General features: G+C 43.8%; 2 protein-coding genes across 3 annotated transcripts in view; one reads left to right on the top strand and one right to left on the bottom strand.

The window, feature by feature from the left end:
* The window catches only part of fer (fer (fps/fes related) tyrosine kinase), a 32,892-nt gene extending 20,071 nt beyond the window's left edge, over positions 1-12,821 (top strand). Inside the window, exons 12-19 of the mRNA XM_080848076.1 lie at positions 273-395; positions 3,170-3,226; positions 3,360-3,475; positions 3,712-3,806; positions 3,948-4,071; positions 7,055-7,209; positions 7,822-7,944; positions 9,080-12,821. Coding sequence (XP_080704202.1) covers positions 273-395; positions 3,170-3,226; positions 3,360-3,475; positions 3,712-3,806; positions 3,948-4,071; positions 7,055-7,209; positions 7,822-7,944; positions 9,080-9,216 — 930 coding nt within the window. The 3' untranslated portion in view covers positions 9,217-12,821. The remainder of the gene's footprint in view (positions 1-272; positions 396-3,169; positions 3,227-3,359; positions 3,476-3,711; positions 3,807-3,947; positions 4,072-7,054; positions 7,210-7,821; positions 7,945-9,079) is intronic.
* Positions 12,822-14,382: 1,561 nt separating this feature from the next.
* pja2 (praja ring finger ubiquitin ligase 2) lies at positions 14,383-25,516 on the bottom strand. 2 transcript variants are annotated; one of them, XM_080846930.1, is made up of 9 exons: positions 25,388-25,512; positions 24,028-24,219; positions 21,651-22,842; positions 20,480-20,659; positions 17,245-17,430; positions 16,881-16,992; positions 16,165-16,279; positions 14,900-15,015; positions 14,383-14,579 (listed from the first exon to the last, which is right to left on the bottom strand). In XM_080846930.1, exons 2-9 carry the CDS (start codon positions 24,215-24,217, stop codon positions 14,454-14,456), a joined length of 2,217 nt encoding a protein of 738 aa, XP_080703056.1. In that variant the 5' UTR covers positions 24,218-24,219; positions 25,388-25,512; the 3' UTR covers positions 14,383-14,453. The 2 variants fall into 2 exon arrangements, with proteins under 2 accessions (XP_080703056.1, XP_080703057.1); XM_080846931.1 differs by lacking the exon at positions 24,028-24,219 and having other exon boundaries at positions 25,388-25,516.
* Between the last annotated feature and the right edge of the window lie 1,416 nt (positions 25,517-26,932).

Raw genomic sequence — 26,932 nt, forward strand, 5'->3', positions numbered from 1 at the left:
GATTTCTGTAATTGTTTATCGGATTCCCATAACGACGAGGTGTAGACGCAAGGCACATACAATAGGTTGATATTCTATTCGATCGTGTGTAAAGATGTGGTGTGTAAAGGTGTGTGTGTATGTGTGTGTGTGTGTGTGTGTGTGTGTGTGTGTGTGTGTGTGTGTGTGTGTGTGTGTTGTTGGCCTTCTAGGCAGCATTGATTGCTAATGATGTTCTCCCTGCTCCTCCGGCTTCTATTCTTCTCCCCCTGTTCCTTGACTCTCTCTCTCAGAATCAATATCGGTTTGAGGGCACTGGGTTCCCCACCATCCCCCAGCTGATCGAGCACCATTACACCACCAAGCAGGTCATCACCAAGAAGTCAGGGGTGGTGCTCCTCAATCCAGTTGTCAAGGTGAGGACGGATGGTCCCCTCCCTGCTGGCTCATTTACCCAGTACTCATTGCCTATGCCCAGATTAATGGAAGGTTTGGTGCAAGGTATTGAGCAACGTCGTACTGGAGTTTATGATCTGAGTATTGGAAAACAGAATCCTTCATTTTAGCAATGAGTAGGTCCGTTTGGTGCAGGTTTACGATGATAATCGTGTGTATATAGGTGCAGTCTTTTCTTGTGCACTGGAGACAGAGATTCGTCTGGATTTCTGGATTCTGAAACCAGCGTTTTGAAGAATTACTGTGTTGTGCTTCTCGCTTCATGTTTCATTGGAATCAACTAAAACAGTCATGTTGGACAGAAGGCACAGCTATCTGGGGACATCAGTACTGTGTGCCCAGAGCCACTTTCATCTGATGAGTACAAAAACACACAGCCCCTTTTAGGTAACATTAATTTCATGCTTTAGTTAACTTGAGTTGAGTTACTTAACATTTGGTAACATCGAAGTTAATGGTTTGCCAGTATTTTCTTTCACTTTTGGATTGTGGACATAGTTTATAAATCACACTAAATGAGCAGTTTGCATGTGGCACCCACTGTAGCGGTCAGGACCAAAACAGCCATTTTACGGTTCATTGCACGACAGTGGATGTACTGATATAAAGGCTAAGTAAAGCACTGCCTGAAAAAATAATTGTAAAATCGCTCTTAATCCTACACACAGTTGGCTTGTATGTGTAGCATCATGGGTAGCAAGGGTTAGCGTCACTGGAGAGGTGGCACTTCCCACTGGCTATGATGAGCAGATTCTGGTTGTGGTGGATTTAGATTCTTTGGTATTACCATTTCCTCACTGCATCACTCCCTATTATTCTCTCTCTCACTAACTAACTCACTCACTCACTAACACACACTTTTTCACTCTTTGTCTGTCTGTTTCTTTCTCTCTCACCGTCTTGCCTTTACACTGAAAACACACTCTATAGCCTTTCCTTTCGTACATTACTTTGCTCTCTCTCCCTCTCTTCCCGTTCTCGCTCTTCTTACTTTCTCTCCTTTTGCACTGAGGCCTGCTCTGCCCTTCCCTGCTGTGCTCTGTGCTTTCATCGGCTACCTCAAAGTCTAGCCCTGTATCGGTTTGTTTCTCCAAGATTGATTTCAGATGATGGAGCTATGGCAGAGAGAGAAAAAACAAAAAAACATTTCAGCTATAACAAAAAGTTTTTTAATGCCAACAAAAAACAGAAATCTAGTTTTGCTGGGAGTCGGTGGGTGTCTGAAGAAAGTTTCGCCTCTATCCCCTCCATCGAATATTAGTTTTTCCCCCTCACTAACACTCACCTCCCTGAGTTTTGGCACCTGAGGCGATTGCTCGTTTTCACCTACAACGAGAACTGCCTTTGGCGGTTGTGTGGGCTCAAGACAACATCCAGTATAAACATGAACCTCAACACTCGCAGCCTTCCATCAGCTCTAAAGGGTGTCTTCTTTGCTCTCCGTTCCCATCTGAAAGCCCATCTTCGTTGTGGTGAACTTGAATGTAATGGTCTTTTAATTGAAGCCATTATCACTGTGTTGTTAATGGTGGTTCCCATTACTAAATGTGTTAAATTTGCTGATGCCTCAGAAAGTTAAGTGCTTTTTAATGGCGTTGGGCCACATTATGGTTACACTGTAATCTGACCATTTGGTCATTCTCCTCCGGAAAAAAAGAGGAAAGAACAGGGTGTTTTTTAATGACGTTATTTAGTAATATAACTCATCACTCATTTGGATTGACCGGAGTATAGTGTGGGTATCTGTGAAGGTGCCATTGTTGAGGTGTTAAAGGTAAAGTCTGTGTTTCTAATCCCTACACTTTTAGTCAAATTGAGCAAATTGCACTCACAGTCCTCCAACTGTGTTCAGTGTAAGCCATTGAAAAAACTCTGGGGTTCCCAAACAGTCCTGGCTCTGTAAATGTAACCATAGTGGCTCGGACCAAGAACAGTTCCAGCCAATCAACACGCATGCTTCAGGCGCACGGAAGGGAGGGGTGTAATTTGATAGGCTGTTGAGCTGAAATAGCAACAACCTTTCGCAACACTTAGAGAGGCAGTCCGCGATTCAGAGTCGGAGGAGTCGTTTTTGGAAAGTAATGCTTCGCTGTCCCCTAATCAGTCCACGGTGCTGCCCCCTCCACCCCACTCTCCAGCCGTCTGTGTTGCGTGTCTGTGGCTGAAGCCAGCAGCTCAGGGTTGATCTCCAGCGCCGGAGCTCACACATTCATTTGACACGCGCCCCATCGGCCATCTGTCCAGCAGGATGTGGCTTTACGCCCTAACTTCCCAACGCCATGCACATTTGGGAATGGATTTTGACAGCAGAGAGCGTTTCAGGGAAAGAGTCGAGGAGCAGAAATATTGCTGTTTTTACGTAAGGGCTATCCGCTCAAAGGCAAGCCCATTGTGAGGAACATGATCAATGGTGTGATGAGTGACATTGATTGTTTGTGTTGAATCGTGAGCCTTTCATGAGACATGACAAGTTTGCGTGCTGATGTGTGAGGCTGTCATGTTTGTCTCTACCCTTGAGATTGTGGCGTTGATTACACTGACATTATTACCCCCCCATCCCCACCCGCCATTAAATGAGATCTATGAGTAGGTTTCTCGCTTCGGGCTTGTTATTTTTTTCAGTGAGTCCCTGAAGACATCAATAAGCAGGCTTGTCAGGCCTTGCTATGCTTTATAGATTGGCTAACGTCCTTGTGATGATGTTTGAAAATCTATTTCACTCTATGCTTCGCAGGACAAGAAATGGATTTTAAACCATGAGGACGTCATTCTCGGGGAGCTCCTGGGGAAAGTAAGATTCATACACGTCTGGCACTAAAATGACGTTTTGACAGATGCTCGGTCTGTTTAGTTTCAAAAAAGCATGATCATCCAACTGTCCTTGCCTGTCATATTCAGATGGAGTCTTTTCTTTCTGTCTCCAGGGCAACTTTGGGGAGGTGTTCAAAGGAACGCTCCGAGACAAAACCCCCGTGGCAGTGAAGACCTGTAAAGAAGATTTGCCACAGGACCTGAAGATCAAATTCCTGTCAGAAGCAAGGTTTGGCATCCAGTCAGATGAGGACCACATATCCTGTTACCTTTTAAACCTGCTGCTCTAAAAAGAGATATTTCTAGCAAAGAACTCTTTTAGGAGCATAAATACACGCTTAGATATGTTGTATTATATTTGTTCCATCTTTGGAGAGTAACAATTTTAGTTGTTTCTGTGTTTTGAAGTCATAGACTTGTCTTATAAACATGTATGATTTGATAACTGTTCCATTGTCTTTACAGGATCCTTAAACAGTATGATCATCCAAACATTGTGAAGTTAATAGGGGTCTGCACACAAAGACAGCCTATTTACATTGTGATGGAACTCGTGCCAGGTGAGTCATCTTGGCATTTCGTTTCTCAACTCAAGCTTTATTTCATGATGACCGCACCTTTCTTCCACAGTATGCACCTTAAGGTTGTTTGTCATGTTTTCACTCACCATCTTTTGTGGCATTTTTTTTTTTTTCTGAAAGGTGGGGACTTTTTGTCCTTCTTACGGAAGAAGAAGGAAGACCTGAAGACGAAGCAACTAGTGAAGTTTGCATTAGACGCTGCTGGAGGCATGGCATACCTCGAACTCAAGAACTGCATCCACAGGTAAGACTAAACATCCCGGCAACTTTCTGGTCAAGGCAAATCAAGCTTTTTGGCTGGGACACCTTTTCTCCATTTTTAACACAAGAACATTTTCCTCATAAGACATAAAGAGGTTGTTCTTACTGAGACACTTGACAAAAGTCTTGTTGGAGATCTTTTCACTTTGTGCAGTTATTGTGCTGTCAACGAACACAAATATTGCTCTGAGACGTCACCAAGGAGCACCCTCTTTAAGTATCTTTGACAACACCTGATCGCTGAAGGCGTAGAACAGGAAAGGTCTATTTCTGCTCACAGAAAAAAATTAACTATAAATAGCTCCATCAAGCTCCATTTCATCCATTAACCGTAACAGAATTAGGAACCGTAAAACGAGTCCCATCCTTCCTGCTGAGATCTCTCTGGTGAGGCGATGCGGACATCTCACCGCTCCTCCCGTGTTTACCAACTCGTCCGTCTCTCGGGAAGCTGCAATCTCCCTGCAGCTTGCAGCATGAATCTCATCTCACGCACACATGTGGAATGTGCCTCCCTGGGTGGTGATTGAAGTGGTGCCCTGTCTCGCTCTTTCACTCGCTTTGTCCCATCTCCCATCTAGATCACTCGCATTCCTCTCACCTGCTCATCTCATCCTCTCCTCAGAGAGAGAGATAGCAAGCACACAGTAGAAGAGGGAGAGAGAGAGAGAGAGAGAGAGAGAGAGAAAAAAAAAATAGCTGTATCATAACTACGCCAACTGTAAAGAAAAGCGGCATACATTACCAACTTAATAAAAGATTGCCATATCAAGTAACTGAAAACGGGCATCTAAATGAAAATGTCTAAATGCCATTTGCTTGAAAAAAAAAGGCTGACGTTGTGGGTAACTGACTGACTGACAGACAGACAAACAACAAAGAACTCCTGCTCCCTCTCACAACACACACACACACAGAGCCAGTCCCAGAGAGCACCAATGGCCAGTGCCTGCTTACACCCACATTAACATGGAGAGGACACTTTGAGAGAGAGAGCGCGCGAGAGAGAGAGAGCGCGCGAGAGAGAGAGGGCCGTAACGTTGATAGAGGGAGGTGGTGTTCGAGTTTTTCTGCATCCTTTTACCCCTGCGTTGCAACTCCAATAATCCGCTTTTGAGGGTGATGTGCATAGCTGTGAGGTAGACATGTGCATACATATACACTTTTATGATTGCTAGCTTCTACTAATAAATAAGCCAAAAGGCTACTGCTGTGTGTGTGTATGTGTGTTTATCTTTGTGTCATTCAAAACCATAAGCCTGTACTTGTAGAGTTCTGATGTAAATGTGCCCAAGAGGAGGGATGATTATTATTCATTTGTGTTTTTTCGTTATTAATTTGTGTTTTGTCGTAATTCTATAGTAGATGTCAATCTGTGTGTACGTGGCAGAAGGACTATGCTGTATTGAAACTGAGGCCAGCCAAATAGCCCTTGGCAGGCATGAATGTTGTTTGTTTGGCTGTGAAAAATTAATTTCCGTGGCACATCCTCTGTCCTTCGTGTGACCCGTTGGCCAGCCAGCTCGCCTAACCAACATGTCATTCTGGTGTAATAAACACACCACACACCACCCACCCACCCCCACCCACCCCCATCCCTCCTGAATGCTAGACTGGACAGCATCTGTTTAAAGGCAGCTCCAGACTTTGTGCCCACCCTGGCCACCCCCACCACGCCAGGGGGTGAGTGCCAGCCAGGCAGTCAGCCTCTCACCCCCTGTTGTCACGCCAACAATGCCAGTTGGTGCCCCTTCCTCACCCCCCACCACCCTACTCCAATCCCTACACTGCTTCCATGGGTGCTTTCAGTGACCCTCTTTGACAATTTGTCTATTATGGCTCAAAAGTGAACTGGAAGGCCTCCAAAAGAGCATGGGTCTACTTTAGGCACCAGTGCATGGGGCCCTAGGGGGGGAATTATTTCAAATCCTTTTTTCTGAGAAGGAATATGCGCACTCATACGTGACCTTGATTCCCAAAACACTTATACAAAACTTAAGCATAATACATTGAGAAGTCAAATAAATACTGGAAACTACTTAGTGGTTTCTTAGTAGTAAATCAATTATTCAACATATACCACATGGTATAAGTGTGTTTCAGCAACTGTCATTATTATTATTTATTTTTTTAATTGATTTGCATATGCAGTAGTGTCCAGTGTCTTACAAAGGCATACTATAATACTTGTTTATAATTCATGATACATTTTGTGTGGTTGAGACTCTGCTGTTAATATTGAGTTATGCACCTGATCCATGCTTTGAAAGCATAGATCTGAGGCAGGATGGGCAACAGCTCCTCCGGTTTACTCAGCTCACCAGCAGCAGAATGCATGACTGTTTGCACATCCCCTCAAAATCTGTGAAGACTTGATTCTCACAAAAAGAACTTGCAAACGAATTTCTATAATATTTGACTGAACTATTGACAAGCATAGTTTCTCTTGCTCAGCTTTGTGGGCTTTATAGACTCTGCCAGATCTGGGACAGGTCAGGGCCAATTGTGATCCAGACTGCCTCCTGTTGGGAGAGGCTGGCTTCAAAACAGTGGGGTGTTTTTGACACACACTCTCTCTCAGCAAGAGGCAGAGTGTAATGATCTCGGCGGCAGAAACCTTCCCTGGATGGGGCCGTTGTGTCCAGGGTGATACAGTGAAGCTGGGTCTGCTCTATTCGGCTAACCCTTGACCCCAATCACAGTGTGATTTCAAATGTTACCCGCAGCCCTGATGAGGGACAGAGGGGAGGACGAAGGAGGGAACACGACGTGACAGGGTTCATAAATCTGTCTGTCTTCCCCCTCTCTCCCTCCTTTTCTCTCTACCTCTCTCTATTACTATCTTTCCAACTGCCATGCTCTCCCTTCTGCCTCTCTTCCTCCCTCTGTCACTTTCTTGTCTGTCCAACTTCCTGTCCTGTTTCTTTCTTTCTTTCTTTCTTTCTCTTGACCTCCATCTCTCTCAGGGACCTGGCCGCTCGTAACTGCCTGGTGGGGGAGAACAACGTGATGAAGATCAGCGACTTCGGGATGTCCAGGCAAGAGGACGACGGCATTTACTCCTCGTCCGGCCTCAAACAGATCCCCATCAAGTGGACCGCCCCAGAGGCTCTGAATTACGGTGAGTCTCACAGGCCCCCCTCTCATGGACTCGTTAAACCAGACGAGATAGATGATGAGTTTCATAACGACCATGTCCAGAATCGATTCGCGGGGGGCTTAATTGTGTTGTACACAATCTCATCTTTATCCCCGTCTCTCCTCATCAGCAGTCATTGGCAGCTCTGTATGGTTTGCTACATTAACACACCGACATCACCTAATAGGTTGTGCATCCCCTGTAAGTCATGAGGGAGCGTTACGTTTAGGTGGGTTTCGTTGCTATTCAGCCATGAAGGCATAGGCCTTATACTGGCATCGATGGGAATTCACTGCTTAAGTAGCAAAGTAAACATAACAGCAGAATTTTCAAGCAAAAACATCCCAAGGCACATCTTTTTCACCACGTTGGTCTACACCTTTCAAAGTTTAGCACCAATCAGGGCATGGCAGTATTATAGATGTTAGACATTATACATTTTCCTGTGTAAGTGTTAAGATTATGTGCAATAGTAATGAAATGTGTGTTGTAAACTAGTCATGTAACGTGTAATGCATATCATGGTTATGTGAGTGATCTGATTTGAGAGACATAACTGAGATGTATGGTGTTCTGTGTACCCCGCTCCTCCAGGGAGATACAGTTCAGAGAGCGACGTGTGGAGCTACGGGATCCTTCTGTGGGAGACATTCAGCCTGGGGGTGTGTCCCTACCCAGGGATGACCAATCAGCAGGCTCGAGAACAGGTTGAAAAAGGTATGCAGGGGGCTGCTATTCCCTGGCCTGGCTGCAATGATTGCACATCAGGCATTTCAAGTTTTCTAGAAGGCCTTGTAGTGTCATTGTGGTGTTGTAGTAGTGTAGTGAAATGTAGTGTAAAGTTCCAAAATTAAGTTCTGTCCTGCCATCAGTTCACACTGCAGTCTTACAGTGTTTTGGGGAAACAGGGCCCAGGTCAATTGCATTTAAGGAATGTCTTTTAATGTCAGAGTTTTTTGCTTCCTTTTGAGACAATAAAAAGCTTTATATGGTAACCCTCTCAGGTCATTTTCAGGTCAACTTTGCAGCTTGGTTGTTTGTTTGTCAGTAACCAGGCAACCAGACACTGAAATGTGTCATATCTAATGGCCCCGTTCCAGACAAAATAGTGTGTGGGATACTTTAATACGTCTCAAAGAACACAAGTGGAGACCTTTATATTTTGACATTGCAGGCACTGCAGAGATGAACCCTCTTACAACTTGTGTGAGCTTTAGTACAACCATCCATCACTCAGTGAAGTCGTAGGCCAGTGTCATTTCTCACTGTGAGTTTTGCTAATGGATGGGGATGGCACATATGGTCATTAGTGATGAGCTGAAGGCGTTTTAACTGGTCATGGTTCATTCCGTGCAGAGTGAAATGAATTTGAGATGGTGCATTGTAGCCTCATTAAAAATCAGGTGACTGGGAGACATAGCCAGGGAAGTTGGAAGGTGGTGGAGGGACTGTAGGCACAGTGTGGCGAGATTATTACCTGTGTGTTTGATTCAGAGCAGAAAATGAGCTGGAAAACATGAGGAAATGCAGACAAACTCATATTTATACAGTCTGTTAATCAATCTCTCCTGTTGTCTCTCTCTCAAACACACACACACACACACAGGGACCATTTCTAGCTCAGGAAGCAGCTGTGTTTAGCTGTATCAAAGCTATTTTTATCTGCAGGCCCAAGTGCACTCCATTATAATAATTCACACAAATAATTTTACCTTCTCTCTCTTTCTAAGAGACTTCCTTAAATTTCCGAGTCACATAAATAGCTCCATTCACATGAGGTTAGTGGACTGATTTTTTTGTTTTCTCTCTCTCTCTCTCTCTTCCTCCTCGTTTGTTTCTCTTGTTGATACAGGCTACAGAATGTCCTGCCCGCAGAAATGCCCGGAGGAGGTTTACAAGATCATGCAGCGTTGCTGGGAGTACAAGCCCGAGAACCGGCCCAAGTTTGCCGACATTCAGAAGGAGCTGGCCTCAATCAAGAAGAAGTAGCCCAGGGGCATATGAGGGGGCGCTGGGTTGGGATGGGGAGTGGGTTAAGTGGGTAGGTGGTAAGGGGCTACAATCCAGCCCAGGTGTGATACCCAGGTGCTTCCTATCCAGCATGTGAAACATCTAGAATGTTTCGGCCTCAACAACACTATTACATTTTTTTGTTTTGTTTTTGTTTGGTTTGTTTGTTACATAATCACTGTGTGAAATTTTCCTATGCAACAGCTGTCTTGAGCCATTTTCAAGGAGGTCTCTTGTCACATATAGCCCTGTTCATGTCCAGAATTACAGTATTTTTGATAAGGTTTTGTAATTTTATAATTTTGTAAGGTCATTTGCCTTATTATTTTTTTTTAACCAAGGTCAATCGCAGGATGTTTCATAGATCATAGGATGTTCATCAATCCTCATCTTGTGATGCATGGGTGTATAAAATTCAGGACAACTTTCAGGTTTTCCCCAAGTAGGATTGCATCCTCCAGTATTCCCAGTTTCTTACTGTTAGAAGAACAGTTCTCAATTTTCTGACCTCATAGAATCCATCTCCAATTTGTCTTCATGATCATGGAGAAAGTAAGTGCAACAAAGTCTGATGAATGTAAGGCATGTTACTGATTGTTTTGTGGTTAGGCATTTTTGTATTTAAGGCCGTTTTAGGGGGGCGAATGTATCCTCTTTGTTAGGATTTTCAAAAAGGAAATGTCACAGAAAAGATGGAACCTTTAATATTTTCTTTTTAAAACTTGCCCTTCATTGATTCTTACTCATTCATCCTCTGCCACGTGCAACACTAAGCTCAGTGGATCAGTTTGGCTCTGTGTGGGAAACATTTCAATATTTGAACACTCCATCACTGAACAGGCTTCTTCAGCACCAAATGTTCTGAATGTCCCATTTACAGCAGCCAAGGTCTCTTAGCTCACATAAAATGTGCTAGTAAGACCTTGTAGTCTACTGCAGGGAGACTCTCACTCCCTGTGAATCATGAGAATCATCATCACAGGGGAGATAGGAGGATGTAGATTAAAATGAATCATGGGGGCCCTTTATGCCCTTCCATGGACACCCAGTACTAGCGGTACTAATGGGTTAATGTCATGCTTCATTTGCAGCATTTGGTCATATTAGCAGACCCCTTAAATAAATGGCTGTTCAAAGACCAGGCTGTGAGAGCTTCCTTACTTCCAAGTGCTCGCCAGCTACAGTTGGTAAAACATGGACAGCATGATAATCTGTAGAGGTTAGCTGAGCCGACTTTGGCCTGCATTGGTTGTTTTGTGTGTGTTCACATGAAGCTTCGACTTTCCTTAAAGTTATTCCAGTGTCTGTTCCCAGGGGTGTAAGCACTCCAAAGGTGTGAGCTGAGAAAAACTCACAGTAGGTTTTGAGTGCAATTCCTTTTGTACGATCTTTACCACGTCAAACTGCAGCTTGGCGCCTTAAACACAAAGCAAGTCACACTTTCAGATAGTCGTACGTTGCAGGTCTTCATGTGAAAATACAAGTATTTAAGTTTACCTGTTTTTTTTTTTTTTTAGCCTTTTCTCTTTGAATTCTCATCCAAAGTAAATGTTGATCAAGCCTCATTATCAACCTCCGCCATTATCAGTTGATGTAAACTACATGAAATCTCCATTAAGGTCATAAGATAATGCAGTGTGCCGTGTCCAAATTGCACCGGATTTGTTTCACCATAAGAAACTGCTCAGAGTCTAGTGACCAAAGCCACTTCCTTATTGCAGGGCAGGCTATATGTTTTCTATATGTTAATGTACAAGTCCTGTTCCCGCCAAGGATTGTTTGTCCTTGGTGTACAAGACCAAAATTTTAAACCTTTTAATTTCATATTTTGTGAAATCTAAGTGTAAACCTGTTGTTTTTGTTCTGTTTGGGAAATAATATTTCCATCACAAGCATCCTCTTAATTGACAAGTATTACATGACCATCTGTTTTTTGTCAAATATATCATGATGGGGTAACGTTCCAAGAACTACCCAGGTGCCATTTTGTCCTTGTCTTTTATTAGCCAAACTCTGACGGGCCATCTGTGCACCCTTCCCAAGTGTGTCTTTCTAAGAGACTTCCTTGAATTTCCAAGTCACATAAATAGCTCCATTCACATGAGGTTAGTGGACTGATTTTTTGTTTTCTCTGTCTCTCTCTCTCTCTCTCCTCAAAGGTTTACTCTAAACTTAATTTCCTCTGTATTTTGTAAATACCTTGTAGATTCTTTACTGTTTTCCATTTTATTAGTTGTTCAGTTGTTGTTTTTTTTTTCTAATACTTAGCAGAAAAGAATGTTATAACTTTTTCTCTAAACATTTATACGTAAAACCTGTTGCCTCCAATAATGTGCTTCACAAAGAGAAACGAAAAAACATTTTCTTTGTTGTAAACTGACAGTAGTGTGAATATGTACACGTTTCATGTAGTAACAGGTGCTCATATCATGGCATCAGGGAAGTGTTTCCCTGTATCATTTGTTTGGTTCAACAGCATGGATATCTATGCAGAGATGGAGAGTTCCTGTCAGAACCCACAATTTATAGTTCCACAACATTCCTGTAACTACTGTAAAGTGCAGCCATGATTTAATCTAGTGTGTCAATTTCCAAACACAAAAACTGAAGAATTTTTCAAAAACATTCAAATTCAGAATAAGTCTTGACCTTGCATTAACACTACTGGGTGAGTCAGCTCATCTTAACTCAAAATAAAATTCTGCCTGTAGGTTGTTTTTCCTTTTTCATTTTATTTATTTGAAATACTTAAATGGTATTCTTAGCCTTTTATCATTGCTTTTGTATTATTTGCCATAACTCCTGCTGTCAGTGTATAAAAGTATTTGCCAGTATTTGTTGTACCCCATATAGATTTAAAGGCGTCACAGTGGTTGTATCTCTCTCTCTTCGTGTTTCTGTCTGACTGAAAGCATACACACATTTTAGTTTCTCTAGTTTATAACCCCGATTCTTTTTTAAGACACAAATTATAGCATTGGCCAAATCTTGGTGCACAGGTCATGTTCTAGTAGATTTGTGAATTTCTGATCTTTCCAGGGCCTGAATGTCCAATTATTGTTTGAACTTCACCATTCAGTACGAATTTCTCGTTCTGAATTATTCAAATATATACTCCTAGGCATATTTTAAGTATGTGTATTTCCGAGATTCCTCTTTTCCTCATTTCTATTTGAAATTTAAAAGATTAATTTAAAGAGCTGGAATATTTATGTCCACAGTAGAGACCTTATATATTTGATTGCACTTTTGGCCGAAAAACAGAGAAAACATAAAATGACACAAAGATGACTCACACTAGTCAAAATACCGTTTCATATACAGCCCAATTACTTCAAATCATTCCTAAAAAAGAGAATACACTGGACTTAAAAGAATTGATGTATATTCACAAAATGTAATAATGCAATTCTTTGTTCAAAGTGAACCAACCTTGTCGAATTGGCTCCTATTTGAATCAATCACTTTCTTTCTGAACTAAAATTGTATTCATTTCTGTTTTCGTAAATCTCGACCTTTCCTGTTACAGCTCTGAAAATGGGCATGTCTGCCATGGTGACCATGTTTGTTCATGTTTATACTGTACACTTGCAATAAATGTTTTTCTTGGCTCTTTCAAAATTTGTCGGTGTTTTAATATTTATTTTTGTTGTAAGAATAATAAATCGGTCTTAGTTTTTTCTGATTTGTGCCCGTACATGCCGGATAGATCAGCCACACCCAATTACATGTCTTCATTAAGCAGACACTTTAATCCGAAGCGACTGACCGATACAGAAGTATTGATCTCGAGATGATCTTGGGATGTAGTTGGCACCCTGCCCTGTAAGAAGCGCTTCCCATTGAGCCATAGGAATACAGTAACATGGTTAACATTGCACAAAGTTGAGTTTAAGGACACTACCACTACGCTAAACGCGTGATCTTGTTCTGACACCTCATACTGTTCTCTCTTTTCTTCTCCATGGCCATCCCAATCACTCTGAAGGCCCCGATAATGATTTCTCCTCACACAAATGTCACTCATTTCTTTTAGGTCATTAAGTTGCTCACGTGTGCCATGTCATTTATGCAATTACGTTGATGTTGATTACAATTCAATATTTGGCGGTCTGTAGGCATGACGTACATTCACAATTCATGAGCTGCTGAAAAGCAATGAAGTCCATCTTGTTAATATGGAAGCCAGTCCCTTTTCCAGGCTGGTGTTGAAGGCCTGACATTCCTTTGAATGCTCCACTTCAACCTTGCCGTGAACTCCAGTTGGAGGGGTGAAATCCAATACCATACTGATTGATTCTATGATGAGGACTATAAAGCCACTGAATGGCTCCCTCTTCTTATACATTGCCTTCCACTGCTTATCAACACTTCACCTGAAGACGTATTGTGTGGTGGTGGTAGCCCTATGTAGAAAGCAAATGGATTTACCTCTGCTTGATGTGATGACATTGTTCCTTCCACATGTGTCTTCGGTCATGATGTTATTCACAATTGCCATGACCCACCAAAAATCTATCAGTGAAGGTCATGAGACCACCTTACAAAAATACTTTCAATACATACAAATGCATTCATGGTATGGATTTAAACTGAATAGACAGAATGATTAAAAAGTGTTTGCATGACCTTGTTGAAAGAGGGGAGGAGGGATTTTCCATTTAAACCTTCCAAATAGCACCAACTTTGATAAGGTTCTTTGGGGGGGGTGGGGGAATACAAAACGGCACGCACCGAGTGATTCCCACTATCGTGTTTATTTCGTGCTGGATTTCTGAAATGATACAGGAATTGAAACAGACATTGCGGTAACATCATAAGCACTGCTTTGCTGTCTTGCAGTGTTTTTTTTTTTTTTTTTTCCTCTAACACATGTAAAAATCAGATGTTAATCAAAAGCTCAAATGACAATATCTCCATACTTTTATTTTTTTTACATTTCAAGGAACAAAAGCTGAATTTTAAGGGTGCTAAGAATACATGTGGTTGTCATCTTCCTTCACAGAACAACTGCAGATTGGTCACCCATGCTTTAACTGAAACATGGGAGAAAGAAAAAAAAAAAAAAAGAAGAAGAGATGAGTGATCAGGGGACCGTGACTGGCCTCTGACCATCCTTGATAATGTATCATGAAAATCCTCCCAACATTCACAAAGAAGCGGCTTCAGTGTGAGAGCAAGTGCATCTCCCCCAACCCCCATCACCACCCCCTGGTTCATCGCGTTCCTCCCGCGCTGTGGTTGGACGGTGGACCGTCCTGCTCGGATGTGAAGGACGTGTGGACAGGGTGCTCAGCCTGGGCAGGGGTCAGCACGTGACGGCACACTGGACAGGTCCCTGACTGGAGAACAAAGAGCAGAACACAGAACATCACCAAAATGTGCAAAAAACGGTTCTGGAGGAACAACATATAGCAAACCTCAAAGACTCACTGTGCCTGAAGGCATTCTAGAGTAGCACTGCAAGGCACTGTATTGCCAGTGATGGTAGCGGGCGGCGGTAATTGAATCCATCCGCACTATAATTACACTGATTAAGCTTGCCATCATCAGATGTGGTTTAGCTGCATTATATCCTGGCCCTGTGGCCCTTTCTCTGCCCGTGTCCATCTCTGTGTCTCTCACACACACACACACACACACACACACACACACAACTGACCTTCCTGAGCCAGAGGGTGACACAGAGCTTGTGGAACATGTGGTGGCACGGCAGCTGGGTTGCAATCTCTCCATTGACGTACTCACAGCAGCAGATGGCACAGCACTGCTCCTGGCCTGCACATCACAACACAGAGGATGAATGACAGACAAACAGAGACAGACAGACAGAGCAAGAGAGAGAGACAGACAGATGAAGAAAGAGAGACATGGACATATAGAGGGGAAGTGGGGAAAATGAGTGCAGGAAAAGCCAAATGGACAAAGAGGAAAACAAAAACCAGGAAGGGAGAGGGGAGGTGGCAGAGAAAGTAAATTAGCAAGACAGAAGTGATGGAAATAGAGAGAAAAAGGCCCCTTCCTCCTCCTCCTCCTCATCCTCCTCCTCCGCCCATTCAGTGCCCAACCAAACTCTCCTTCATCCGAAAGCGCAGTCGCTCACCTTGAATCATTCATTTGAAGCCTTTGGAGCCGAAATGGAGGCAATTTAGCCAGTCGCCTGATTTATAGAGGTGAACAGACTGTGCACCGTGTGCTATAAACTTTAGCGTCTGAAAATGCATTTCCCTCTGAGATTTATAAAGCACTCCGGCTGTGCACATGCAGACGCTTCTCGCATACCTTATTCCTCATCATGACATCATATCCTTTTCGTGGAAGAAGAAAAAAAAAAAAAACGTGAATATGAACCTGGAATTTCCATATGGATTGAGATTTCATACCTCACCTACTGTTCGGTGTAACTTTTTACCTATTTATCCGACCTAGCTTTGCATGGTCCCTCCCAGAGTCAAACTCTTGAATTTAACGTTCCTCGGCCCAAACTTTGGAAGGGTTCTTTTCTGGACCAGATTTTCCAGCTAGAGCTATAACGAGATATAACGCTGGCAGGTTGTTATTAGGTGACTGAGTATTACTTTGAATTATATTTCAGCTTCATATGTTTCCAATTACAGAGCATAATGTTGTGATAAAACACCTGACTTAGCTTTAGGGAGAGTGACAGTCCGAGTGAGAGGGCAAGAAAGTGGGTGGGTCGGTGAGAGAGAGAGAGAGAGAGAAAAAGAGAGTGTGTGTGAGCGAGAGAGAGAGTATGTGTGTGTGTGAGCAAGAGAGAGAAAGAGAGAGAGACAGAGAGTGTGAGCGAGAAAGAGAAAGAGAGAGTGTGAGCAAGAGAGAGAGAGAGAGTGTGTGTGTGTTTGTATGAGCGAGAGAGAGAGAGAGAACTAAGTTTCTGGAGAGACTGGTAAAAAGGGCTGCGCCTACCAGTGTGGTCGTCGTCGACTGTGATCTGCGGCAGGCACTCAATGATTTGCTCAGTGGCAGGTGGGTGGGCCTGCTCCACCTCGATGGCAAGGGACTCCAGGTGAGCCAACGCTGCCTGCAATCACCGCCCAGAGACCAGTGTTATTACCGTTATGCCCCATATACAACACAGCCCAATACAAAACAATAAAATACAGTCCCTCTGATGTTACAGACCAAATAAAGTTGAATTAGTAATAAATAACACTTTGGTTGTGGATGGATTGACGCTTTATGCATATGCCACTCTTGTCTTCTACATTAATGTGCAAGCTTGTGTGTGTTCAAATCCATTTGCGTGGGGCTCCATGTTTAATTGACCACTTTACTTACACAGAAGAGCTGTAGAGTACAGATGCCATGTTTTTTCTGGGACTTACCGCAGTGGTCTGTCCCAAACTACCAGTGTCAACTGCCTTAATGTTTCTACTGTATTAGTTTCATTCTGAAAAGCCCCGCAAATAAGTCTGCGCTCACTGTGTAAGAATGTACATGTTCATGACATTTGTCTCTGAGTTCTGTTTAAATACTTATAAAGAGAAAAAAATGCAAAGAATTATGAACGAAATCTTAAGGTGAATGAGTGACAACGTACACTCAATGTTCCTAAACCCGTTTGATGTTCAATCCTTCAAGTGCTGACAAAAAAGCTCTGCCGTGTCAGCCGACAGTCCTACCTCCATAGCCTGGGCAAGCCTCTCCTCCAACGCCATGTAGGTGAGCAGCTGGGGGTCCACATAAGACATGGCCTGAGCCATGCCGAAGCCCTCGCCAAAGTCATTCAACAACCTGGCAACCATGGGGAACGCTCAGCATTACTCAACAGAAAGTATCTGTAAATATGTGTGTGTGTGTGTGTGTGTGTGTGTGTGTGTGTGCATTTAGGTCAATGTTTATAGCCAATTCAGCACAGAATTAAACAACTTAATAATGGAAATCCAAGTTAATACTCCTTCAGGTAGTCAATGAATGACTCATCAATTCTTTAAGCTCATAAGCATGTCAAGACAAGCTCCCGGCATGTGTGTCCACAAAACAGACCTCCACTCTGTGTCCAGGTCCTCGCTGACGCTGGAGTCGTCCTCCAGGTTGTTGTTGCCGTCCAGGATGAAGAGGCCGGGGTGCACAAAGTGGCTGATGCCATCTGGCTCCTCGTCGCTGCTGCTGCCCGTCTCCTCGTTGTACATCAGCCACGGGATCTCGCCCTCCTCAAGAGGAGCCTGGTCTCTGCAGAACATACCAGAATTCAGGCTTCAGACACAGGTTCATTCCTAAGTTCCTTCATTCAATTATACCTTGGAGTTGTCTTATGCAGGGAGGTGATGACAAAAATAGATAAAAGCAAGCAGACTCTTGAATTTGCATTAGCGGTATACAGCACAGACCTTAAAATAAACACGCATTCAGACGCAGACACAGTATATTTAGTGAAACCTATTGATGGTAATGTGATGCCTTCTATTGCAGACAATCCCAAGAGCTTCGGCAAGTGGTACAATTCCACGCGAAGTGAGCAAGGACAGAGCTTAGAGTATTAGGTAAGGCTATCAACACCTTGATAAGACCTTCTTGCCTAAATAATTAAAATTTTAGTGCTTGCCGTTTGGGCTTTTGCCACACTTAAGGTGGCCTTTGACTGTGCATTAAGTTGCCATTTCAAAGGTGGAGAAATTTGAGAGAATCATGACTAAAGCAGTAAGGAAATAGCTTGGGATGCCATGTTTTCTAAGTACTGTAGCTTTGGATGGATGAGTTTGATACAGGCAAAGGATCCTGCAGTCAAGAACACTACTCAAACAGTGAAAACAAGGAAGGCATAGAATCCTCAAGAAGCGGTTCAACATGCACAAGGCACATCACAGCATAGGGACATCATTGGGCATGAACGGAGTGGCAGAGCAGATTTTGGGTTAGGTGACTGTTGGAAAGCATGGATATAAGGCTACATTTTCGGAGAGGAGGCAGATGGTAACAAGCTTTGTGCATGAGGAAGAAGGGCAAGGGCAATGGATGAACTGGCATAATGTTGAGAAGAGGAAGATCAGCTTGAGAGCTATTGTGGGCTGTGGATGCTAACAACATAAAGCCACTTATGATGTCCTCCCAACTCTGCAGAATCTGTCAGTGGGTGGGTGAAGACGGAAGCTGCAAGTTGTGTACGGCTATACACATTCAGCCTGGCTGTAAAACTAGCTTGACCAAGGGTCACTACACATAATCAGGTTTGAAAAATAATTAACATGTTAGTTCTGAGAAAAAACGAGTTGAGGTTAACTAAGTAACAGTGTGACGATTGTAGTGCAGCCTGTTGTTATAATACTTAGGTAAGAGTGCTTGCATGTGTCAGTGAGGGGTATGGCCACTGTAGGGAGTCACGAACCAATAGCCTATGGGCTTTAACATCTTATCTTGTGTATACCTAAAATTAACTTGGCTGATTGACAGGCTGATTTGGAAAAGGTTATGAGCCAAAAGTAAATCTGTTAAAACAAACCATTTCAATGACAAATATATCACAAAGCATTGACGCAAAAAAGAACCGGGGCAACCTTTTCACCCCACATTAATGAAGTCACGACAGCTGCGCGAAAGTGTTCTCACGGTTGCAATACTTCAATGACTTAACTCCTCTATCCCACCAATAAAATGGCTGCTTCTGCTGGTCTAGCAACAATACTATAACTCATTAGTCTGGGAATTCCCCGCCCCCTTCACTGCATTTCATTTGCTCAGTTAGTCTGGCGAACTACGCAATGGCGGTCCACTTCAGTCACATAATTGGACACTCCTTTAACCAATCAGACCAAGGCTACAGGTGACGTACTTTGCATCTAGTTTTCAATTGAATCATTGAGAGCGTTTAGATGCACACTATAAAAACAGATTATTATCGGGTTTTGTAGTTAGACTATCTGGTTTTTCTAGTGCTCATGTAAACGCAATAAACTGATATTTGTTATAGGTGTTTGAAATCTGTTCAACACACCTATTTTGTTACATAGTCGTGGTTAGCTTAAATTCGCCAATGGCGCGCCAGGTCATAGCTAGGTAGCCAATAGCCAGTTTGTGATTGGCTCCAAGGATCCTTGCAGTTCTGAACAAACCTGGTACACACACTTTGCCAGACCGATTCTGGAGGCAAAATCAAATTGGCCGGATGTAGAGGGGCGGGACTTCCCAGACAAATAACTCATGTCTTTTACATTGAAGTTTTTGCTTTGCAATGTAAAGCACCACAGACCATGCTCCTCAGAGCTATAGGATGTCCTGTGCATTGGGTTTAAACACAAACACTACTGAACACCGCTGCTGTAATCTAATCAGTGGTGGACAGCAACTAAGTAGCCTACATGTAATCTGTTGCTATCCTTGAGTGCCCCGAGCAAGGTATCTGTGTCTCCATAGTGCATACACATTTTTAGTCAGTCTCATTTCTAAATTGTTCAAACATATTTGTAATCGTACTAAAATCCAGTAGTGTACTGTACACACTGACTGGCTCATTCAGCTGGACCTTTCACTGCATTCACGTGTTAAACAGGAAAGTACCGTATATGGGAAGAGCACACAACAAGTGAAATCTATCCATCTAAAAACACACTTTTACTTCATTATAGAGCCTAAACTATAATGTGCAAATGAAGGAAACGTAATGCAGAGTGGTACTGTGTTGAGGCGTGTCAGGGGTGCTGTGGGCAGTGATGCGTGTGCATTGGTGTCTACCGTGTGCGACAGGAAGTCTGCTTCCCCCAGACTGCAGCTGGACCCACAGGTCTGTGATGTAAGATGTAGCAATGCTAGGCAGTGATGTGCTGTAATGTGTGATAAACCAGATTAGTGGCGTGTGTGTGTGTGCGTGTGTGTGTGTGTGTGTGTGTGTGGCAGGGTCAACCAATACTTTGCTGCCCACAAGGCTAATGAACACTGTGCTGTGATGTGTATCATATTAATGTGTATGTTAGCGGGGAAAGCCGGTCAATACTGAGCTGGCTTCATACGGCGTGCTATTTGCTAAATGTTAAGACTGGAGAATCATATGTGATGTGCGTGTGCGTGCATGCATGCATACATACAGGCCTCTGAGGAGCAGGTTATTGTGTGTGTGTGTGTGTGTGTGTGTGTGTGTGGACACAAGTGCGTGCATTAGGGTGATAATGTGACGGTAATGGAATCTACTGTAATGGAATACAGTGTAATGTGATGAACAGCATTTTGCTGTGCTGCGAGTTGTGTACTGTGTTGTATGCTGTGCGGTGCGGTACGGTGCGGTGCTCACTGGTCTGTGGCGGGGGCCTGTGTGGAGGTCTGAGCCCCGGCCTCCTGCTCGTCGTCTCCAGCCGGCAGCTCGTCCAGCCAGGGCAATGTCTCCCAGCTCTCCTCACTGGAGCGCCGCTCCGGCTCCACGCCCGAGTCGGAGGCCCACGACGCCGACCACTCACCCTCGCTGCACTCAGAGCTGAAACACACAGGACACTGTGCTCAAAAGGCTTCAGAGCAAAACATGCCCTCACACAGGACATTACCAAGCACGAACACTCGATTACCAACACGCAAACACACAAATTTGTACAAAATCATACACACAGGAAAAAAAAAAACCCACATACAGAGAAACACATGCAAATATGTTCCGAGTTTAAAGTTTAAATGCAAGGCAATACTTACCCAAATGTGCTGAGAACACAAAAGGTGCATAACACACTCTTAAACAACCCCATCCCCCCTCCGCACACACACACATCCGGGGTGGACACAAGCACACACACGTGAGTCCAGTTCGAAGGTGGGGAGCTAATCTGCTTAGCCCGGGAGCCTTAAGTGACAAACAGTGTGGCTGTGGGCGGCAAGGGTTACCTTTGCCACCTCTAGTCATGTGCCCTGGGCCTAAGAAAGCACAAACAGAAGGCACAGGGCCGACTCCGCGCCCTCACTACATGCCCCTCAACCACATCAATGGGCATCATCTCCATCAGCCCTGAATCCCCAGGCAAACTCCTCAATGGAACAGCTTTCTTTTCAAACACATTTAAAGAGCAAGTCAAAAAAGGCAAAAACACAAGTAGTAATAGTGGTAGTTTGTAGTGCATAACAGCTTAGGTTAGTCAGTCAGCTATTGAGTTATGGACAAAGTAGTGCATGTCATAGGAATGACTGTCTGGGCCTAACACGGTCAAGCATGTGTACCATCAACACCAAGGCCAGGAGCGCAATTACAGAGGGGTAGAAATACAGGTCACATAGGGGGCCTTGTATAGTTCAGTTGAGGGTGAGCATGTAAACAGAAGACGTGCAAATGGAGACAGCTCCCTAGCAACGACGCTTGTTTATCAAACTAGCAGAAAGCAGACCCAGTTTGAGTCTTAAAATAAAAGTACCTTAAGAGGGACAACTTGACAATGCGGAACACACACTCCGCATGAGAGAATATTAGTCTGCAAATAACCTACCTGTCATCTCCCTTCCGGGCTGAGGCGCATTTCTCACTGAACTCCTCCAGGTCTTCCCAGAAGTCGTCTTCGTCATCCTCGTCGCCGATCGTAGTCCGGCTCCTCCTTACATCACTCTCCAGGCTCCGAGTCGCCTGCGTGCTCCCCCCACGGCAGCGCTCCGGCTTTGGAAGGTCGAAGAGGAAAGCCGCGCCAGGCCGCTCTGTCTGAGTCAGGAAGAACGGTGGTGCTGAGCCACACTTCACCCGCCCAGCACTTCTTGTGGCGGTACCACCACCACCACTTGCAAACGGCAGCACCTCCTCAGCCTGTGCAGAGGAAGAGGAAGAGGAAGACCTCTTTTTCTCGAGGAGCGTCTCGCTCGTCTGCTTGCGGATTTTGGGCCGGACCACCATCTCCGTGTCGGCAGCAGCAACAGCAGCGGTGGTGGTGGTAGTATCGGCAGCAAACCCCCGAACGTCCATTGCGTTCTCCGTGCCCTTAAGTGACCCCACTTCTGACCCCTTCGCAGCCCCCGCCCCGCATCTGTCCATCTCAAAGTCTGCAGAGGACGTGCAAACACTTTCACAGTTCGAGTGATGGCAAGTCCATGCGGGAGCCACGGGCGACGGCTCCTCCGGGGCACTTTCTGCCGAGTCCCTGCCGCTGCCCGCGTCCTGCGAGGAGGACGAGGCGGCGTCTGTCTCACCGTTGGCACCCAGTCTGGTACGCAGGTACGAGTGCAGGCCGTTCAGGTAGTCAAAATCCTTGCCCAGGTCATTGATCATGCTGTCCAGACGCCTCTGCAGGCCACCCGATGGATCAGAGTCTGCACCCGAGTCGTCCAGCTCGTCGTCTTCGTCGTCATCTTCCTCCTCAGCACCACTGCTATCTGGCTCGTAGGAGTCAATGTTAACAAAGCTGAGCGTGCTCGGGTTGGGGGACACTGTGTCCCTCTCGTCCTCCTCTTCTGGCAGAGGCCAAGCACTGGCCTCCGCGCCCCGCACCCTTGGCTCTGGCTCCGGAGCCACGGCACATTCGCTCTTGAGCTTCTTGCAGTGGATGCCAGAGGACATCTCCATGCCCCCCCGGCCCGATAACTGCTTCCTGCTGTGGGCCTCCTTGCTGGACTTTGAGGTCAGCTCCGGGTGGACAGAATTGGTGGTGACGGGGAAGATGGCCTGCAGCATTGAGGAGATGTTCCCCTTTGTGGCTGCAGAGAATTAAAAAAAAGGAACAAGCAATCTTTAGAATAACATACCTCCAGACTAAATTACAACTGCTTTAACAACTGTCAAAAGGTATGCCAGTAAATATTTGAAATCGCAAAACATTTCACCAGGATGGTAAAACAGAGGGGGGGGGGTGGCAGGAATGTCTACGGGATCTTAGGCCTCCATCAATCAGCCTTCATTTTAGCTGCAGAAATGAAGGTGAAAGGGATCCATTTGCACTACATCGTGGTGAAAGCAGATGAAAACACAAGACCAAAGCATCTTAGTGAAAGTGAAATTCAAGGATTTCATCTTTCTGTCAGAGAAGTCATTTAGGGTAGCTGTGACTGATTGCTTTTCTAACTTTTTAAAGATCCTTCAGGGATTTATGAGTCCTTCATTAATCTCAAGGATGTATAATAATGATTTATTTTTTTGCGTTCGTGAACATCTAATATGTGTTATTTATGAAGGTCTTTTGAATTTATGCAAACACCACCACGCCACATCAAAACCATTTGCCTGCTCCACAATGTTTCCCAGATCATTTGTATAATGAAGCTACATCAGGGGTATCTGCAACTCCTACGGGCTGTCGTCCGTCAACACCTACAAACTAAGATGAATGAACCTCACAGAGAGTGATGGCCCACAAAACAATTTCTTCAGGGCTGTTGCACCCCCTGTGTCAGATTTCGGAGTCCATTTACTGTAGCTTCATACCAAACTAATGAGGGGGCTCCACTTCAACATACATTACAGACAAGTCAACAAATTATCAGTTAAAATTTGCACAAATATTAAACAAAGTTTTAAAACAAACAAACAAATGCTAGGCTGCCAAGCTAAGCGATTTGTCAAGTCTGATCCCATGTGCATTCTTTACTGCCAAAAGTGTATTGACAGATAGTCTTGTTGTTGTTGTTAATTGTGGAATTTCTGAGTAGGTGAAACCAAAGCTGCACTTTGCGCGAAACACCTCTGAAAACATTACGCTGTTAGAACGTATCAATCGGTGTTCTATTTCCTTGTGGACCTGACAAGAAAGATGAATATCTGGATCATTGAGCACAATGGAATTCCACTGCAGGTGTCTTAAGGTAAGTGCTGTAGTCAAGTCCCTGTTGTGCAATGGTAATTTGTCTAGCTTCAATGTGCTTTGGGGATAAATGCACTATACACACTTAAGGAGCGTTCGCCTTCAACGCTGTTCATCTCCATTTCTTGTCTGTCCTCAGTAGACGAGACTCTGCATTTGGAGGAGGTCGGCCGGAAAGTGACGTACGCGTGCCTCCTGCCGTACCTCCTTCCTGTGATGGTCTGATAGCCGCCAGCTGGTTTGGGCCAGACAGACTTGCCTGCTTCCTGACCCATAACTTGGGAAGGGAAGGGGAGGAAGGGGTGAAGGTGAGAGCAGCAGGAAAAACAGACATCAAGCAAAGTTAACCCCAGAGACCAACAAACTCAGGGCATGTAGGTTCTACATTTAAGACAATGAAGTGCAAAAGAGTAAGAGGCAAAATTAGGTCCAAGATTATTGCTATGATGTTAGACAGGTTCCTTGTTCTTTCCCCTAACAATGCAAAATATGATCTAACTTATCAGACCTTTTTGACCCGACCTGTCCATGCTTGAAGATAACTTTCTACCGCGCATGTCCTTAACTCAGGGAAAACACATTCGATAAGTCATGCTACTATACATACTTTAACAATTTCCTGTATTGGAAGTCACTGCATTAATTGCGGTGCAAAGACTAGTAAATTGGCTGGTATTGCTACTGATGAACATTCAATTGCCTTCAGGCAGTGAGTCATGTTTTTTAACGCTAACGCCATTATGCACCAAAAGAAAAATGCAGCTGAATGGCCAAGACACCGAGTCACAACAGCTGGAGACAACATTAGCTAGTAGCCATCAGACGACATGGGCTAGTATATGATACTAAATGAAAAAGATGAAGTGTTGATCAGCACAAAGCTCTTGTTAGCTTAACACGTAACGAAGTTACGACAGCTAAATGTGGCAACCAGTCACTCCCCAGCAGATCTAATTAGTGCCGATTAATTCTGCGGGTCTTCTGTATGCAATTCGTAAGTTAGTTGTCGGTGTCAACATGTCTTAGTCTTCGCACATTCTCTGGAGAAGACAGCAATCTGCTTCCTCGGTAGAAATTAGACTTTAACTTGCTGCATAGACGCTTTGGTTAGCTAGGTTGCAAACACTGGCCGAGTCTGTCTGTCATGACATGGCTGACTACAAACACACAGGGCCCATTGTTCCTCGTTTTACTATTGTGCACTCGAAGGGCAGACGGGATTTGATGCCAAAAGCCAAATAAGCAAACATTTGAGTGCAATCCCATCGACTGGATGCAGTAAATATAAAAAGAAAAACAACTCACAGCAGACAAAGTCAAACTTGGTAAAAGGGCCTAGCAAACTATGGTAGCCAGTTAGCTTGGCCAGTGTTGATAGCTAACTGTCTGGTTATCATTTGTTACCAAACAAGAAAGGCTGGCATACAAAAACAAAAATACATTACCTAGACGAGCCGAGAGAGAGCCATTACAGCAGACTTCTCCATGCAATCATGAATGTGTTTCGCAAATGACCTGTTTATCTAGCTATCATTTATATGAGCAAACGTTAAGCTGTGTCAATATCCAGATCCTTTTTACGTACGTCCGGGGATTCGGCTAGCTAGCTTGCTAAGGATATACAGAGCTGTCAGCGTCACAGTCAAACATCAGGGTCATATGACGGATTTTGACCAATCAGGCCGCGGTATCATAATCTGTTGTAGAGATAAAAAAGACTGGGCTATACCACGTGTACAGTTCACACATTAGCTGACAGCCAGGCAGAATGTCATCACTCACAGGAGAAGAAAATGCAACAAATCACCGTTTACAGTCTTCATTAAGCTTTTCCTACATCACCAAAATAAAAACGAGAATGTTTATTTTATGAACAAGCCAACATGCATAAAGGGCTTTATCTTATTGTAGGAGGTAATAAAGATGTTCGGAAATAATGAAGATAACAACAATCGTGCTATTTTTAAGTGCCTGTCAAAAAAAGATATGAGATCATACTCTTTTCAAACACACACTTCTTAACAGACGTAATGTTTAAGTATCTACATCACTAGTGAGCAGTGCCTTCCCCTGAACTTCATTACATGGAACTCAGATGCCGGCCTACCTCAGATGATGGTTTACTTTTGAGTATGCTATTCCCTCCAACAAAGTATACTAAGCGCAACAACATTTCTAGAACTAACATAATTTCCTTTTATTCTGAGCAATGTTTAAACGACCCAGGTGTCAGCCCACTATGCTGAAGCTCTGACTCGCATAGTAGCCTAATTAACAGGACTCTATCTAGTAGTGATTCTGTAGCATACAGGTGATTAATCATAATATAAATCTTGGGCACTGGGTTCTTCTCTTACCCATGCAGAACCCATAACAGGTAGAACAATTACATAACGACTTTTTATAAACCCTCTTGGAACCTGTTATGTTATCAGTTACAGCTATGTTAAGCTCTCAAGAAAGCTTTTCAGCCCTAGTTAACTCAGTTGAGGACAGACAGGCTTTTGTTTGCTAGAAGTATAGCCTACGTTTTATGAAGAATTACAAGAACCCACTTTCGTGTACTGGATTAAATGCCAAGTTATACCTGCAACTTGCTTAATTTTTCACTAAACATATACATGCAGCAACTATGAATGACCCTAATGGATTATGTTTCTATATGTAGGCTACTTAAAGTGATGGCTTGAGAGAACCTCTTGTCTTGCAGTGTATGCACATTATCCTTTACCTGTTATATGTTCACATTGGACATTATCTGCCTAAATCACATTGTCTATCACACATCATATTCACACACTTATCATCCTCACTGATTGCAAGTTATTTGCAAAATGACTTAAATAATCATCTTTTTTAATTACTGTATTCCCTTACTGCAAAGGATTTCCTCTTTTATTATGATAACCCTGTGACAACACATTCCAAAGGGTAGTCCTTTGGAATGTGTTGTAAACTTCACACGGTTGTTAAGGATAATTATTTCTTTC

This window comes from Sprattus sprattus (assembly GCF_963457725.1).
Source record: "Sprattus sprattus genome assembly, chromosome: 11".
NCBI classification, from domain to species: domain Eukaryota; kingdom Metazoa; phylum Chordata; class Actinopteri; order Clupeiformes; family Clupeidae; genus Sprattus; species Sprattus sprattus.

Coding starts and splice junctions, on each gene's coding strand:
- pja2 (XM_080846930.1), bottom strand. CDS start 24,217: ATGGGTCAGGAAGCAGGCAAGTCTGTCTGGCCCAAACCAGCTGGCGGC. Junction 17,431..20,479: donor CAGGCCCCCGCCACAGACCA/GTGAGCACCGCA, acceptor TATGTTCTGCAG/AGACCAGGCTCCTCTTGAGG. Junction 16,993..17,244: donor GACCTGGACACAGAGTGGAG/GTCTGTTTTGTG, acceptor CATGGTTGCCAG/GTTGTTGAATGACTTTGGCG.